This window comes from Octopus bimaculoides, chromosome 13 (assembly GCF_046866305.1).
Source record: "Octopus bimaculoides isolate indiv1 chromosome 13, ASM4686630v1, whole genome shotgun sequence".
NCBI classification, from domain to species: Eukaryota; Metazoa; Mollusca; class Cephalopoda; order Octopoda; family Octopodidae; genus Octopus; species Octopus bimaculoides.
Genome location: NC_142940.1, coordinates 60,170,931 through 60,188,939, shown reverse-complemented (window position 1 = coordinate 60,188,939; position 18,009 = coordinate 60,170,931). Strand labels below are relative to the sequence as shown.

General features: G+C 36.2%; 2 protein-coding genes across 12 annotated transcripts; one reads left to right on the top strand and one right to left on the bottom strand.

Moving 5' to 3' along the window:
- Window positions 1-791: 791 nt before the first annotated feature.
- LOC128249305 (uncharacterized) lies at window positions 792-17,333 on the top strand. Of its 9 annotated transcripts, none has more exons than XM_089361886.1 (3): window positions 793-2,195; window position 2,605; window positions 8,020-9,561. In XM_089361886.1, the coding sequence occupies exons 1-3, from the start codon at window positions 1,996-1,998 to the stop codon at window positions 9,010-9,012; spliced, it is 1,194 nt and encodes a 397-aa protein (XP_089218012.1). In that variant the 5' UTR covers window positions 793-1,995; the 3' UTR covers window positions 9,013-9,561. The 9 variants fall into 9 exon arrangements, 7 of the variants coding, with proteins under 7 accessions (XP_089218011.1, XP_089218012.1, XP_089218014.1 ...); XM_089361884.1 differs by lacking the exon at window position 2,605 and adding an exon at window positions 4,312-4,325 and having other exon boundaries at window positions 794-2,163; window positions 7,764-9,561; XM_089361885.1 differs by lacking the exon at window position 2,605 and having other exon boundaries at window positions 792-2,251; window positions 8,075-9,561.
- LOC106867221 (uncharacterized) lies at window positions 13,974-17,436 on the bottom strand. 3 transcript variants are annotated; one of them, XM_089361889.1, is made up of 2 exons: window positions 17,323-17,436; window positions 13,974-15,652 (listed from the first exon to the last, which is right to left on the bottom strand). In XM_089361889.1, the coding sequence occupies exon 2, from the start codon at window positions 15,255-15,257 to the stop codon at window positions 14,232-14,234; it is 1,026 nt and encodes a 341-aa protein (XP_089218015.1). In that variant the 5' UTR covers window positions 15,258-15,652; window positions 17,323-17,436; the 3' UTR covers window positions 13,974-14,231. The 3 variants fall into 3 exon arrangements, with proteins under 3 accessions (XP_089218015.1, XP_089218017.1, XP_089218016.1); XM_089361891.1 differs by having other exon boundaries at window positions 17,335-17,404; XM_089361890.1 differs by lacking the exon at window positions 17,323-17,436 and adding an exon at window positions 17,079-17,217.
- Window positions 17,437-18,009: the final 573 nt, after the last annotated feature.

Here is an 18,009-nt window from a genome sequence, read left to right as displayed (position 1 = left end):
CAACATAAATCCATAGTTGTTAACAGAATAACTACGAAACTATGTGTAATAATAAAACTCTAAATGTATCTATATTTTGGTTTTCTGTTTATTATAATAAATGTTTATCCGGATTCTGTTACTTCCGCCTAGCACCTTACCATAATCATTTCCGGCGACGAACTTTGTCGCATGTTAATCGAATTTATCAAAGAAAATAGAAAGGTAAAAAGAAAAGTAAGTATTTATAGTGTTTAAATCGATATTAATATTTTCAAGACGGATCTTCGGAATAACCGTCGTTTCTTCATGAGGAATGAAAAGAGCAAAGAATTGGGAGGGTTTTTCTTCCCCTTCATGATTTTCATAGATTACGATTGTCCGCCAAAATTTCTATCAGAATCGTAATTTCCTTTGTATCAAACACAGAAATACTACGAAAAAGTGGGGTGGCTTTCGGAATAGTCGTCACTAATAAAATAGAATTCCTCAGAGATTTCTTTCCGTTACTTTGCAAAACATATCAATCGCCTTCTAAGAGAACAAAAAAGAAAAATATTCAGTATCTTTGCTCTTTTGAAATGTCTCAGTCTCTCTGTCCCCCTCAATTACGCTTTCGGGAAAGCTCCCACGATTTATATGACTTTTTGGCACTATCATGCTATTAGCTGTCAGAAGTGAAAGTGCTCACTGCTAGTGAAGTATCTGTCTGCCTGCCTGCATGCCTGTTGCTGGCCTGTCGATTCTTTGGCTACTGACAGCTAATACCATGACTGGCCGGAGCGAGCTATATGTCTGTCTGTCTCTATCTATCTATCTATCTATCTATCTATCTATTACTCGAAAGTTCGCGCGTCATTTCCTGAAATTGCAAATTATTTAAAATATAAAAATATAATTTTCAACAGTGAGAATCTATCAAAATAGAAAACAAAGGAAGTTTGAAGTTTAAAAATAATAGGATCGACCACTCACGACTAGCTAGCGCGGACGCGAGTACCCTTATACTCTGTGTTGTGTTTTCAAACGCATGGATATAGGTGTCGAATTTGTTCCAATAACTTTCGAGTAATAGATAGATAGATAGAGAGACAGACAGACAGACGTATAGCTCGCTCCGGCCAGTCATGGTATTAGCTGTCAGTAGCCAAAGAAACGACAGGCCAGCAACAGGCAGGCAGACAGACAGATACTTCACTAGCAGGCAGTGAGCACTTTCACTTCTGACAGCTAATAGCATGATAGTGCCGACTTTTTTCTTTCTTTTTTTTTTTCAATCTTCCGCCTGTTCTGAAATATTTACAATTTACATTAGAAATAAAATAGAAAACAAAACCTACCAACTGCACCTCACACACCATCGCACCTTTCACGATCTGTATCTTTTACTTGATTTAGTCATTAGACTGCGGCCAGGCTGGGGCATAGACTTCAAAGGTTTAATCGAACAATTCGATCCCAGTACGTATTTTTTGAAGTCTGGTACTTATTATGTCGGTTACTTTTTGCCCAACCGTTAAGTCACGGTAACGTAAACAAACCCATTAAGTTTCCATTTAAGTAATACATCATTTATGCTGTTTATGCATTCTTGAAATCTTATTCTGTTTTCCTTATTATTTCAGAATCAGAGCTGAAACTGGCAGAAACATTTTCTTTTTTTATACAACAGAAGCATCATCAATATTTATCATCTTTTAAGACAAAAGATGTTATACTGAACAAATATAACCATTTTCATATAAATTTAATGAATTACGTTGAAAGATTTCCTCTGGGTAAGATTATTAAGCAACATTTGTGTGTGTCATTCTCTGGAATGAGTCCAATACAATTCTGCATTTTAAATATATTCAGGTAGATTTATGAAGCACTTTGCATCCAGATGATGGACATATAGCAGAAGGAATATTTGTTAGAAATAAATTATAGAAAGAAAAGCAGGAAACATATATTTTGGTGAAAGAAGAAAAATTATTATTCAATGAGTTAACTGTTATTTCTTGTTCTAAAAAGATGGCAAAAAGCTTAGCAAAATCTTCATATGAATGTGATATCTGTAACAAATCATTAAGTTCAAAAGGTAATCTAACTACACATATACGTATTCATACAGGAGAGAAACCATATCACTGTGATATCTGTGGTAAAACGTTCTCTAGATCTGATGAATTAACTATTCACGTACGTGTTCATACAGGAGAGAAACCATATCAGTGTGATATTTGTGGTCAATGTTTCATTCGTAAAGATATTTTAACTACACACAAACATGCTGTAGCAATTCATTTCTGTATTCTATGAGAGAAAGAATCTCCTTGTGGTAGGGAAGAGACTAAAACATCTCTTAACTGTAAGCATTCATACCCATGTATGATGCTAAATAATAAGAAATAAACAAATCAGAACATATAGTCTTTCATCATGTTATAATAGGATAGAAGTAGGCCCTGGATTGTGGGTATAAAAACAAAACTGGTGGAGCAATTTTCTGAATTATCATCATCAATATTTTTCTATGTCCATTTTCAATGCTGGAATGTGTTGGACCACATCATCATCATCATCATCATCATCACATGATGACGATAATGATTGTCATCTCTAGCATTTTGTCATTTCAAGTGTAAATTCCAGAATTCTGACTGCAATAGTCTCTTTGTATTTTTATAATAAGTTAAACTCTAAATAAAACTGGTTTACTATGAAATTATTCCTTTTCTACTTTTTTTAATAACCAAATCTTGTTTGCACATTTTCTAAACTGATTTTCACCGATTGTTCACTTTAAAGCTATTTAATTTATTGACACTATTTGATACAAGATCTGATCTGATGTTATGAGGAAATACTGGTACTTATCTTATTGAACTGAAATGATGAAAGCAAAGTTGAAGTCGGTAAAAATTGAACCCAGAACATAAAGGCAGATGAAATGTTGCTGAGCATTTCACCTGATGTACTTATCATTTTGCCAGATCACTGCCTTCAAATATTCTCAGATAATATTAAAATGTGTGTATCCAGAAGACGACCAGCATGGAAAAGAAGGATCTGGAAGTTTAAGGATCCTGTGAGTGAACAGAGATTTAGATAAAAAGAAAAGAGGAGGATATACCATCACAATGTGGAAGACAACTGGAGGTTCCTATGAGACGACCTGTTGAGGGCTATTGATCAGATCTGTGCAAAGTTCGCTCTCAACCTAAGGTAACGTGGCAGCGGAACAATGTAGTTGACAGGGCTGTTAGGGAAAAGAAACAAGCATGGAAGAGTGATTGTGGCAGGGAACTGTTATCAGATCACTGGAAGGGAAGCTAGGTGACAGGTTTACTTAACCAGATAAGAAAAAATTTGCCAATGTTCTGTGTTATGAAGACCAAAGACTTAAAGTGTTTCGTGTTGCAAGACATTGTGTGAAAGAGAATAGTGATTTCATAGGAGAGAAATGTGTCTGCATAGATGATGGCTCACTTACATTTAATGATGCTGCGAAGAGAGAGACTTGGAGACTATGAAAGGTTGCTAAATGAAGAGAATGAATGGGAGAAATATTCTGCCAAATATCAACCCAACAGAGGGACCAGCTATCCATATTGACTGTACTTTGGTAGATAAAGCAATTAAGAGTATGAAGACAAGGAAAGTCCCCAACCCACCAGCAGTCACTGCGGAGATGCTTAAAATATTTGGCAGTGTAGGCTATAGTCTAGTCAACCAGGTGATACATGAAGGAATCACACCCAATGGCTGGAATAGCAGCACCATAGGGTTGGCAACGAGTATAGTGAAGAATTTCCGGTAGGAGTAGGGGTCCACCAATGATCAGTCCTCATCCTCTTATTCATCATAGTCCTCCTGGCAATAACAGGGGAATTTAAAACAGGATGCCCCTGGGAGCTCCTCTATGCTGATGACCTTGTTGTAAATAGCTGAATCACTACTAGAACTAGAGGAGACGTTTCAGGTGTGGAAGCAAAGTCTAGAATTGAAATGCCTTAGAGTCAATCTAGCAAAATCCAAAGTCTTAGTAAGCAGAAAGGCAGACAAATCACAAATCTCTTCAGATAGATGACCCTGCTCGATCTGTAGAAAAGGTGTAGGTAGTATCAAGATTGAATGGTATAACTTGAGGGAAATTTGACAGTTATTTCTATCAGATCATGTAAGTATGTAGAGGTTCCATTGCTCCTACGTCATTGTTTAGTCCAAGAGAAACCATGGCTGACCAGCACTACATATTCAGTGCTGGTCAATCGATAGTTGTTAAGAGAATAACTACGAAACTATTTCTCAGTATAATAATATAATGAGCCTAGTATTTTTATCTAGCTTTGTATATATAGGTACTACTAAAGCAGCACGGTCCCGAACGCGCAGTCGCGCGTCCGCGCTAGCTAGTCGTGAGTGGTCGATCCTAACCCTAACCCTAACCCTAACCATGTATTCATTTGCACACGCGGGTTAGGGATAGGGTTAGGGTTAGGGTTAGGGATAGGGATAGGGTTAGGGATAGGGTTAGGGTTAGGGATAGGGATAGGGTTAGGGATAGGGTTAGGGTTAGGATCGACCACTCAAGACTAGCTAGAGCGGACGCGCGACTGCGCGTTCGGGACCGTGCTGTTTTAGTAGTACCGTATATATATATATATACATGTTTGTCCAAAATCATGTGGGATGGAGTAGAAGTAGTATATTTGAAGGGAGAGGAGAGAAAATAGTACTTTGGTGAAGGAGAAGTCGTGAGCGAAAGTAATAGCAGCGAGGGAGACAAAGTGGCAAAGCGTGCGTGTAGTATTTTCTGTTTTTCTCCGTCACTACATATGAATGAGACAGGAAAGGGTGATAGCTGAATAAGAAAGGAAGGGGTGAAAAAAAAATCAGCATTGTGAGTATATTTGTGTGTATGTGAAAGGGTGGTATCCGAATGTGTGTGTGTGTGCGAAGGCTATCACCAGTGTTTATGCTGTGTAAAAAGTTACTTCTTTTACTGCTTATCTCCCCCTTAGATTTTATTTACTTTTTTAAAATTACCAAACTGAACGATTTGCGGCATATTTCGGTTTTTCTATTTACGAAAATATTTATCCGGAATTCTGTTACTTCCGCCCAGCATCTTACCATAATCATTTTCAGCATAGAACTTTCTCGCATGTTAATCGAATTTATCAAAGAAATTATAAAGGTAAAAGGAAAAGTAAGTATTTATAGTATTTAAATTGATATTAAATATTTTCAGGACGGATCTTCGGAATAACCGTCGTTTCTCCACGGGAAATGAAAAGAGCAAAGAACTGGGAAGGTTTTTTCTACCCCTTCATGAATTTAATATATTACGATTGTCCGCCAAAATTTCTATCAGAATCGTAATTTCCTTTGTATCAAACACAAAAATACTACTAAAAAAGTGGGGTGGCTTTCGAATTAACTCTCAGTAATAAAATAGAATTTCTCAGAGATTTCTTTCCGTTATTTTTCGAGTATTTTCACCATTTTATAGAATCTCACTTCGTAAAACAGATATCAATCACCTTGCAAAAAAAGTAAAAAGAAAAAAATATTCAGTATCTTTGCTTTTTTGAAATTTCTCAGTCTCTTTGTCCCTCTCTCAATTACACTTTCGGCAAAGCTGCCACGATTCACATGAATTAATTTTCTTTCCAATTTCCCGTCTGTTCTGAAATATTTAGAATTCACATTAGAAATAAGATAAAGTAATAAACAAAAACTACCAACTTCACTTCACACTTCATCGCACCTTTCACGATCTATCGTATATACTAGAGTAAAAGTCGATCCCCTATTTTTCGGCCCAAAATTTATATTTTTTCCTTAGACTCCGTATAAAAGCTGACCCTAGTATTTCATGAATAATATTTGTGGGTCAAGCTACTCTATTATCCTGTACGTAGAGATAACTGTTACAAAATTATGTGGCTACCTTACTGTTAGCCTATTCTGTAGGTGGAATGCTTGGTGCACCATCTAATAGCGTGCACTACACATTTGTTGATGGGTGATACATCCCATTGCAAAAATGTATGCACAGGATATGCGGCAAGCCTGCATACATCTTCAAGTACAATAAACACATACATCAAGCCTAAAAACATACAAGTAATCGCTAGATCAATGGTTCCCATCTGACCTTTTTACTTTCCTCATCAAATACAATAAACACATGCGTCATCCGCTCGTCTGTTTACATGGTGAGAAACATCTTTCACAGACAGCACTATCGGCCAACAACAGCAAACACCACAGATTGACTTCGTAGACTGGCATGACTTCGGTAAGCCTAAAAACATTTATTTAATCGCTAGATCAGTGGTATTATTTCTCTTACTCACATTTTCCCATGTAATCCACGTTTTTTTCCATGCAATGCTGTTATGCTAATTAATAACATGTCAATTAGTGGTGTCGTTGATAATTTTTTCCTTACCTCAGTAACACCCGTGACATATATTAAAAGTCCCCTTTTAGAACTATATTCATAAAAAGTATAGAACTATATTATCACCCTCAAATTTCTGAAACAAACACTCATAACCCTTTTTCTTTTAAAACTTCATTGCATGAGATTGATACCATGAAGTTCTTCGAATTGAGCTCTATTATTTAGGCTTAATTAAAATATAGTTTGTTTTTAAAATTAAATAGTTAATTATACAATAGTGTTGCTACAAATTTTGATATAAACTTTTTTCTGCTCGACAAATCTCAATGATGTTTATGCCAAAATGTAGCTAGGAACCAGCCCTCTTCGAAAATATTAACAGTTTTCAGTTCAGTTAAGAACTGAATTAGCGACAAGCTCAGAAAAATGCTGCATGGGAACAAATTGTGGCCTTCAGAATATTATTCAATTACTACTGTAGTTGAATGATGTATGCACAGTATTATATGTGCCATAATATAATATGGATGTACACAGTGCACTCCTGCAAGCCATAAGAGACAAAAGGGTTTGTATCAGGAAAATCATAGAAGCAAAGCATTTTGACAGTATGGAAAGCCTCCCACGAAAATGATTTATAAACTTGTTTAGTATATTATAACATTGTGCTTTTTTTTTCTTCGTCTTAATGTCCAAGGGTTCAGACAGAATTGAGGCAGATTTTCTATTGTCTGCAACCTTCACTTGTTTCCAAGTAAGGTAATACTGTCCCTTTACTGGTCAGAAGACTGGAAGCAAATGACACTTCGTGCATCGCAGTGACTCTTGCTAGGCAAGCAGACAGTTATCCTTTTAGGAGATGATGTATTGTTAAAATATATTTCTCTGCTCTGTTCTATATGTAAAATTATAGAGATACACTGGAGGAATTCAGTTGTTCTGGTCAAGGTTTCACTTCTACAATTTATAAGTATAGTAATGAAATGAAATTTATGCTGTTTATGCATTCTTGAAATCTTATACTGTTTTCCTTATTTTTCAGAATCAGAGCTGAAACTGGCAGAAACATTTTTGTTTATTATACAACAGAAACATCATCAATATTTATCATCTTTTAAGGAGAAAAGATGTTATACTGAACAAATATAACCATTTACATATAAATTTAATGAATTATGTTGAAAGATTTCCTCTGGGTAAGATTATTAAGCAACATTTGTGTGTGTCATTCTCTGGAATGAGTCCAATACAATTCTGCATTTTAAATATATTCAGGTAGATTTATGAAGCACTTTGCATCCAGATGATGGACATATAGCAGAAGGAATATTTGTTAGAAATAAATTATAGAAAGGAAAGCAGCAAACATATATATTGTGGTGAGAGAAGAAAAATTATTCAATGAAATAAATGACTGTTATTTTTTTCGTTCTAAAAAGATGGCAAAGAACTTAGCAAAGTCTTCATATGAATGTGTTATCTGTAACAAGTCATTAACTTCAAGAAGTAATTTAACTGCTCATATACGTATTCATACGGGAGAGAAACCATATCACTGTGATTTTTGTGGTAAAAGGTTCACTAGAAAAGGTGAATTACCTGTTCATGTGCGTGTTCATACAGGAGAGAAACCATATCAGTGTGATATCTGTGGTCAGTCATTCATGCGTAAAGATATTTTAACTACACACAGACGTATTCATACAGGAGAGAAACCATATCAGTGTGATATGTGCACTAAAGCATTCGCTAAAAGTACTAACTTAACTGATCACAAACGCATTCATACTGGAGAAAAACCATATCATTGTGATATCTGTGGTAAATCATTCAATCAAAATAACCAGTTAATTAAACACATACGCATTCATACAGGAGAAAAACCCTATCACTGTGATGTCTGTGACAAATCATTCTCTCGAAACGATGAGTTAACTACACACAAACATATTCATACAGGAGAGAAGCCATATTGGTGTGATATCTGTGGTAAGTCGTTCCCTGTAAATAATGCTTTGACTGTACACAAACGTATTCATACTGGAGAAAAACGATATCATTGTGATATTTGTGGCAAAGCATTTCTTAAAAGTCGTGATTTAGAGGATCATAAAAGCATTCATACTGGAGGAAAACTATATCATTGTGATATTTGTGGTAAAGCGTTTACACATAGACCTGCTGTAACTGTACACATGCGCATTCATACAAGAGAAAAACCATATCATTGTGATATTTGTGGCACATCATTCTCTCAACTTACTGCTGTAAATGCACATAAACGTGTTCATACTGGAGAAAAGCCATATCATTGTGAAATCTGTGGTAAATCATTTATTCAGAGTAACGATTTAAAGGGACATGTACGTATTCATACTGGGGAAAAGCCATTTCATTGTGATATCTGTGGTAAATCATTTTCTCAAAGTACTGCTGTAACTGTACACAAACGTGTTCATACCAGAGAAACGCCATATCATTGTGATATCTGTGGTAAATCATTCTCATACAGTAACCTATTGAATAAGCACAAATGTATTCATATGGGAGAAAATTCATATCCGTGTAATATCTGTGGTAAATCATTCTCTCAACAGGATGATTTAGCTATTCATGTCTGTATTCTTCCATGAGAGAACCATTGAAAAATCTCTTAACAGTATGCATTCATAACCATGTATGATACTAAATAATAAGAAATAAACAAATCATAAAATATAGTCTTTCACCATACTTTAATAGGATAGAAGTATGTGATGTACTTATACATCTGGATTGTGGGTACACTTTTTCTGTATGTTGTGTATATTCTTTCAGGTATATTATATTGATTCTTGTTTTATCATTATTGTATTTTATCCAGAGATTAATTCTGTTGTTGGTAATACCTATAATTTTATCTATGACATAGTTTATGATGAAAATTAATGTTAATTTGTCATTGTAGTATTAAACTTTACATAATAACAAAATTAGTGGGGTAATGTTTTGAATTATCGTCATCAATGCTGGAATGTGTTGGACCACATCATCATCATCATCAGCGTCATTGAATGATGATAATGATGATTGTCATCTCGAGCATTTTGTCATTTCAAGTGTAAATTCCAAAGTTCTGGCTGCGAGTCTTTATCAATTTTTATAACAATTTAAACTCTAAATAAAACTGGTTTACTATGAAATTAGCTTGTTTTTGTTTTTGTATTTTCTAAACTGATTTTCACCAATAAATATATTGTATGTCATCATCATCGTTTAACATCCGCTGTCTATGTTGGCATGGGTTGGACAGTTTGACTGAGGGCTGGTAAGCCAGAAGGCTGCATCAGGCTCCAATCTGAACTGGCAAAGTTCCTACAACCAGATGCCCTTCCTAACGCCAACCACTCCAAGTGTGAAGTGGGTGCTTTTTATGCCCCACCAGCACGAGGGCCAGTCAGGTGGTAGTGGCATTGCATTGACCATGCTTGAATGGTGCTTTTTACGTGCCACCAGCACGGGACCAGTCACCTGGCACTGGCTGCCTACACAGCATCACGGCATTGTATAGCATGGAATACATTAATGAACATATTCCTCCAATCAAAACTGATTAGTATAACTTGAGGAAATTTGACATTTGTTTCTAGCAGATCGTGCAAGTATGTAGAGGTTCTATTGCTCCTCCGTTGTTGTTTAGTCCAAGAAAAGCCATGACTGAGCAGCCCTTCCTATTCTAGCAGTGTGACCCCACACAATCGGCAACACTCCAGAGCAAGCTGGAACTCACTCAGCAGGCAAATATCTTATGCGCTGCACAGAATTTGCCAAGCTGGAGAGTATTCAGTTGGTCATCCTCCCTTAGGCAATACTCTTTATCTCCTGCCTCTTTGTTAAACTTATGTTGGTATCATCATCACTTTGGCCAGAATGCCAGGAAGTACATTCAACTGTGGTCATATTCAAGTCAGAGAAATGCCAAAGCAGGTCACTAAGCACAGCAGCTACTCCCCGTGCACATCACCATAATCATGCATTTTTCATCAAAGATTGGTTGTCGCATAAAGGTTTTCTCGAGGATATTCGAGCTGCTTGTATTATTTCTCTAAAAGCATATGCAACCTTTGGCATTCTTCTCTTGTCTTGGCAGCTAAAACTAGTTGAAACTCGTTATAGTACTTTTGGGCGCAAATTATTAGTGATTTACCTGTCAGTGAAACACGTTCGTCATCTCGTTGAATGAAGATATTTTACTATCTACATGTATTGTAAACCTTTTACGTTCCTTATGGTCCAAGCCTGAGAAATATTTGCCGAGGAAGACGAGACATCTTGATTTCGTTTCCCAGTTTATCAGCAACATTCAACATATCTCAGGAAGTCAGAATAGTGCTGCTGCTGATTTGTTCCATTTGCCAACCAATTCCTTGGCATCCACTTCTGCAATTGATTTGACTATTTCAGCCTCAGACCAGTCCCTTTTGGACACCTTAGACACCACATCTACAGAATTTTTGACTTCTAAATTCAAGTACCTACCTATACTGACTGCTGACAAGAACACCTTGTGTAACATGTTAAAACAATCACCTCATTCGTTTGTTCCGGAGAAACATTGTAGAGTGGTTTTCAACGCCTTGCACAATCTTGCTCATCCTGGCATTGTGGCTTAAGTAAAACTCATTATGGCTAGATTCTTCAGCCAAACATGAGACATGAAATTCCTGAATGGTCTTGTTCTTGTCTTCAGTGCCAGAAGTTTAAGTTACACAAGCACATCCGTACAACTCTCTGTTCTCTTAACTCCCTTGATGCTTGTTTTTCTCACATACATATTGATCTTGTGGGACCCTGGCCTGTCAGTCAGGGGTTTACATATATCTTGATTTGCATTGACCGCTTCAGCCTATGGCCTGAAGCGATTCCATTAACTGACATTTCTGCTGAATCTGTAGCGTAAGCCCTGGTATCAGGATGTATATTGTGCTACAGCTTTCCTACCACCATTACCACAGACCATGGCAGGCAATTCAGATCCCACCTTTTTTCTGAGCTAACAAAGATCATCGGTGTGTGGGGATGTTGGTGGTGACATCACAATTTTCTCTCACACACTGTCTTGCAATCTGAAATTCTTCAGTTCTTTGGTCCACATGTCGCTGGACATTGGCAAACTTATTTTCTGCTTCTCCCTTGGTTATGTATACCTGTCGCCCAGCCTCTCTTCTGGCTATCTGGTACAGTTCCCTGCTACCCCCACTCTTCCAGGCTTTCCAGGCCTGTTTCTTTGCTCTAATGGCTTTGTCTACTGTATTAATACACCACCACATTACTCTATCTATAGAATTGACTTAGCACCATCCACAGACTTGGTCTGTGGCACTCATTAAGCTGTCCCGTAGGAATTTCCAGCTACCTTCTATGTCCGAAGTCTGTAGCTCCTCCTCCCTCACATCAAATTTCTTGATGTGGATGTCCCTCAATCTGTGACCATGTGAAGGATTCTTTAGCTTCCAAATCCTTCTTTTCTGGATTGGTTTGCTTCTTGGCATCCTTCTGGCCTCGAGTCTAAAACCACTAATGACTAGTTTATGCTGGGGGTTACATTCTTCACCCGGGAGGGTCTTTGTATTTAAGAGCAACCCTGCATCCCGCTGTCTGATGAGGATGAAATCAATCTGGCTTGCAGAGTCACCTGATTGATAGGTTACCAGGTGGCTGTCTGGCTTCCTGGAGTTAGTGTTGCAGATTAAAAGGTTACATGCATCACAGATATATTCAACTGAACCCCTTCCCCAGAATATCAGGCCTTGCACCAGTAGCAAGAAGGTTTATCATTATTACAACATACTGAGGGTGACAGACTAAACCTGAGACTGGAGAAGAGCTTCAGCCAGACCAGACATGATGGTGGAACAGTGAGGTGATGAGAGAAGGCCATAAAATGTGGAGACAGGTTTGGAAAGACGGAAAAGATAGAGAGACTTAAAAAGCAAGCTTGGTGACAGGTTTACCTAATAAGAGCAGGAGCAGAAATTACGAAGATTGCCAATGTGTTACAGCATGAGGATCTAGAGATGCTCAGAGGGTCAGAAACTAGAAGTGTTCCAGATCGCTAGACAGTGTAGTAGAGAGTATCAAGATGTTGAGGATAAAAATGTGTATGGGTGGAAAATGGTATGTATGCACTAAGTGACTCTGTAAAGAAGTGTGGAAGTGCTACTACGAAAGGTTATTAAATATGGAGAATTACTTAGCAGTGGAGGAGGATGTCCATAAAATGTAATTGCTAGAATAAGAATAGGATTGAAAAAGTTCAGAGCTATTACCTCTGTCAGCAACAAAAGATCCCTCTTTCTGATCGTATGATGCTTGTGTAGAATAGCAATGCAACATGATAGTGAGACATGGGCTCTGACAAAAGTGCACATGCAATGACTAGAGAGGATTGAAGCTTGTATGTTTCACAGGATGTCACTGTGGAAGTATGAAAAAGTGTTCATATGCTGAGAGAAACATTAGGCATAATAGGAATGAGATGTAGTGTGCAGGAAAGAAAACCTCACTGGTTTGATGATGTGATGTGTGTGGATGAGAAAAGCCATATAACGAAGTACTAATTACTTAAAGAGGTGATGACAAAGGACTGAGACAACTGACAAGCAATTTGCTTTGCTTGAGTAAATCCATCCATTCCTACATAAATATCCTAAAATCACTGCATGTCTTCTGCTGTCTCTGACACATCAGACATCTCCCTCAATTCTCATTCTCTAAAACCATCACTCCACCATTTATGGTACTACCCGTTTGCTGTAATCACCTGAGGGCAAAGTCGGCACATGCCACACACCCTCCCCACTCCCTTTCTCTCTCAAATACTCCCCATTTAGTTGTGGGATCTTTTTCTTTTCCTTCTTCCCTGTTCTTTTTCTGTTTCTGAAGTTACCCAGCGACCTGAACGGTGCTAGTGACACAAAGAAAGCACCATTCATAAAGCTGACCACTCTGTAAAGTGGTCAGCTTTAGGAAGGCCGTCCAGCTACAGAAACCATGCTAAACTGACATTGGAACTTGAGATGGCTTGCCACATTTGACTAAATTGTCCAGTCTATTCCAGCCTGGAAAATGTTAAACAATGAGGATGATGATGATAACAAGAACAGATTGTAGCAGTTAGGAGGATGACAAATTGAAAGGAGGAGCAGTGTTGTGGATTTCTGTATTACACTTTGTCCAACATTTTGTTTGATTCGTGCTAAGTTCAACCAGTGATTTCATTTAGTAAAGGTTAATAGCAGGAATACATTGTGGTTAATACATGCTACACGCCACCATCTTATTTCTCAAATATTTGTAATTTTACTCTATTGAAAATACAAATCATGTCCATTGTTCTTAAAATACAATAAAATGAAAGCCACCATCATCACCATTTCATCTACAATATCATCTTATTACTTATATCTCATTCACTTCCTCATAACATCAGATCATATCTTGTATCAAATAATGTCAATAAATTAAATAGCTTTAGGATAAACAATTGGTAAAAATCAGTTTAGAAAATGTGCAAACAAGACTTGGTTATAACAAAAATTTAAAAAAAGGATAATTTCATAGTAAACCAGTTTTATTTAGAGTTTAAATTGTTATAAAAATACAAAGACTGTATATATTCTTTTGTAGTCTTACACCATCTTATAAATATTTCTTTTACAATAAAATACTTACTGTGGAGAGACTTTTTGAACACCTTGTATTATATTTTATGATTTGTTTATTCCTTATTATTTAGTTCCATACATGGGTATGAATGCATACAGTTAAGGGATTGTTCAGTCTCTTATCTGCCACAAGGAGATTCTTTATCTCAATGAGGAATACAGACATGAATAGCTAAATCATCCTGTTGAGAGAATGATTTACCACAGATATTACACTGATATGATTTTTCTCCCATATGAATGCATTTGTGCTTAGTTAACACATTTTTGTAAGAGAATGATTTACCACAGATATCACAATGATATGGCTTCTCTCCAGTATGAACACGTTTATGTACAGTTACAGCAGTACGATCAGAGAATGATTTACCACAGATATCACAACAATACGACTTTCCCCTTGTATGAATGTGTTTGTGTACAATTAAAGATGGACTATGTGTAAATGCTTTGCCACAAATATCACAGCGATATAATTTTTCTCTAGTATGAATGCTTTTATGTACTTCCAAACAATGATTTTGAATAAATGCTTTACCACAAATATCACAAATAAATCGTTTTTCTCCAGTATGAATACGTTTATGTACATTGAAGGAATTATTTAGAGTAAATGATTTACCACAGATATCACACCTATAAGGTTTCTCTCCTGTATGACTTAGCTTGTGTGTAGTTAACTCATCATTTCGAGAGAATGATTTGTCACAGACATCACAGTGATAGGGCTTCTCTCCTGTATGAATGCGTCTATGTGTAATTAACTGGTTATTTTGATTGAATGATTTACCACAGATATCACAGTGATATGGTTTTTCTCCAGTATGAATGCGTTTGTGATCAGTTAAGTTAGTACTTTTAGCAAATGACTTACTGCACATATCACATTTATATGGTTTCTCTCCTGTATGAATACGTCTGTGTGTAGTTAAAATATCTTTACGCATGAATGACTGACCACAGATATCACACCGATATGGTTTCTCTCCTGTATGAACACGTAAATGAACAGGTAATTCACCTCTTCTAGTAAACCTTTTACCACAGATATCACAGCGATATGGTTTCTCTCCTGTATGAATACGTATGTGAGCAGTTAAAGTGCTTCTTGAAGTTAATGACTTGTTACAGATATCACATTCATATGAAGACTTTGCCAAGCTTTTTGCCATCTTTTTAGAACCAAAAGTAACAGTTGTTTAACTCATTCAATAATAATTTTTCTTCTCTTACCACAATATATGTTTGCTGCTTTTCTTTCTATAATTTATTTCTAACAAATATTCCTTCTGCTATATGTCCATCATCTGGATGCAAAGTGCTTCATAAATCTACCTGAATATATTTAAAATGCAGAATTGTATTGGACTCATTCCAGAGAATGACACACACAAATGTTGCTTAATAATCTTACCCAGAGGAAATCTTTCAACGTAATTCATTAAATTTATATGAAAATGGTTATATTTGTTCAGTTTAACATCTTTTGTCCTTAAAAGATGATAAATATTGTTGATGCTTCTGTTGTGTAAAAACGAAATTGTTTATGCCAGTTTCTGCTCTGATTCTGAAATAATAAGGAAAACAGTATAAGATTTCAAGAATGCATAAACAGCATAAATTTCATTTCATTACTATAGTTATAAATTGTAGAAGTGAAACCTTGACCAGAACAAATGAATTCCTCCAGTGTATCTACTTTTTAAACAACTGAAATTATCATTTTATAGATACTACTTTCAAAATTGCAATCATATTCTTCACGAACGAAATGTTGAAAAATGGAATTTTAAAGAATTCTTTTTCAAGAATGGAATGGTAATTTCAGGATGAAGGATGGTAAAGAATTTTTTTAGTTGGTTCGTTTACGTCACCGTAATATAGCGGTTGGGCAAAAAGTAACCGACATAATTAAGTACCAGACTTGCAACAGTTGGGATCTATTTGTTCAACTAAACCTTTTAAGGCGATGCCCCAGCCTGGCCGCACTCTAATGGCTGAAACAAGTAAAAAATATACCGTATATACTCATGTAAAAGTTGAATTTTTTAGACCATATTTTAAGGCCAAATTTAGGGGCCGACTATTCTATGGATAATACTCTTAAGCGGCTGAAATTCAAGCTATAATCAGCAACAGAAATCCAAACGACCTCTAAGCGAATAAAAACAACACAATTAGTAATATTACGAATTCTGTGCATCAAAACACACGTCCTAATAAATAACAAAACCCATAAAGAAAGCCACGTAGCTCTTAAAAATATTTACCTTATCTCTTTTATTTGTATCCATCAAACTTACCAGACTAGCTGAGTGAAATTAATCTATATCTCATAATTAGGTTATATCTCCACAGGTAACATATCTACCTACCTGGTACCAGCATGCCACTACCTACTGTAATACGGTGCAGGCACCTGATACCTACTCGGGGTGTTTCAAAAGAGGTTTGCTGGATCACCAGTATATTGTCCATAATATGGTGTAGAGTTGTACAGGATAACACTGTACCTTCACCAACAAATGTTGTTCTGTTGTTCGTGAATTACTAGGGTGAGCTTCTATATGGGTCCATGGAAAATTACCCATATTTTTGCCAAAAATAGGGGCACAAATTCGATATAAGTACCGAAAGATCACCAAATAGGGGATCGACTTTTACTCTAGTATATACGATAGATCGTGAAAGGTGCGATGAAGTGTGAGGGGCATTTGCTATTTTTTAATTTTTTTTACTTTATCTTATTTCTAATGTGAATTGTAAATATTTCAGGACAGACGGAAAATCGGAAAGAAAATTAATTCATGAGAATCGTGGCAGCTATTCCGAAGGTGTAATAGAGAGGGACAAAGAGACTGAGACATTTCAAAAAAGCAAAGATACTCAATTTCTTTTCTTTTTAATATCTGTTTTGCAAAGTGCGATGCTAAATAATTATGAAAATACAACAAATGAAACAAAAAAAAAAACTCAGAGCAATTCTATTTTACCAGAAACAGCTATTTCGAAAGCCAACCCATTTCTTTTTTTCGTAGTATTCCTATGTTTGATACAAAGGAAATTACGATTCTGATAGAAATTTTGGCGGACAATCGTAATCTATGAAAATCATGAAGGGGAAGAAAAAACCCTCCCACGTTTTTGCTCTTTTCATTTCCCGTGGAGAAACAACAGTTATTCCGAAGATCCGCATTGAAAATATTTTATATCGATTTAAACACTATAAATACTTACTTTTCCTTTTACCTTTATATTTTCTTTGCTAAATTCAATTAACATGCGACAAAGTTCTTCGCCGGAAATGATTATGGTAAGATGCTAGGCGGAAGTAACAGAATCCGGATAAACATTTATTATTATAACAATAATACACGAGTGAACAAAAAATATATAGTGCGTGTGTTTATTTGGCAAAAAGAAAAAAACGAAAAGAAACAAAAACAACACGCGATTTCACATCTGGATTCTTGCAAAACCAATTAATAAACAGATCCATAACATTTATTATCATAAATAGAAAAACAGAATATGGATACTTTTAGAGATTTAATATTACACATAGTTTCGTAGTTGTTCTACTGTCAATTTTATCTTAAGTTATACCATTCAATCTTGATTGGGGGACTATGTTCGTTAATGTCATTCCACGCTATACAATGCCGCAATGCTGTGTACGTACTTTTTATTAATACGTACAATAGGCGCAGGAGTGGATGCATGGTAAGTAGCTTCTATACCAATCACATGGCTCCGTGTTCAGTCCCATTGCGTGGCACTTTGGACAACTGTCTTCTACTATAGCCTCAGCCTGACCAAAGCCTTGAGAGTGGACATGGTAGACGGAAACTGAAAGAAGCCCGTCGTATATATATAGGTACTCTTTCAATATATATATATATATAGAATAGAGACAGCTGATGA

Coding starts and splice junctions, on each gene's coding strand:
- LOC128249305 (XM_089361884.1), top strand. CDS start 1,996: ATGGCAAAAAGCTTAGCAAAATCTTCATATGAATGTGATATCTGTAAC.
- LOC106867221 (XM_089361889.1), bottom strand. CDS start 15,257: ATGGCAAAAAGCTTGGCAAAGTCTTCATATGAATGTGATATCTGTAAC.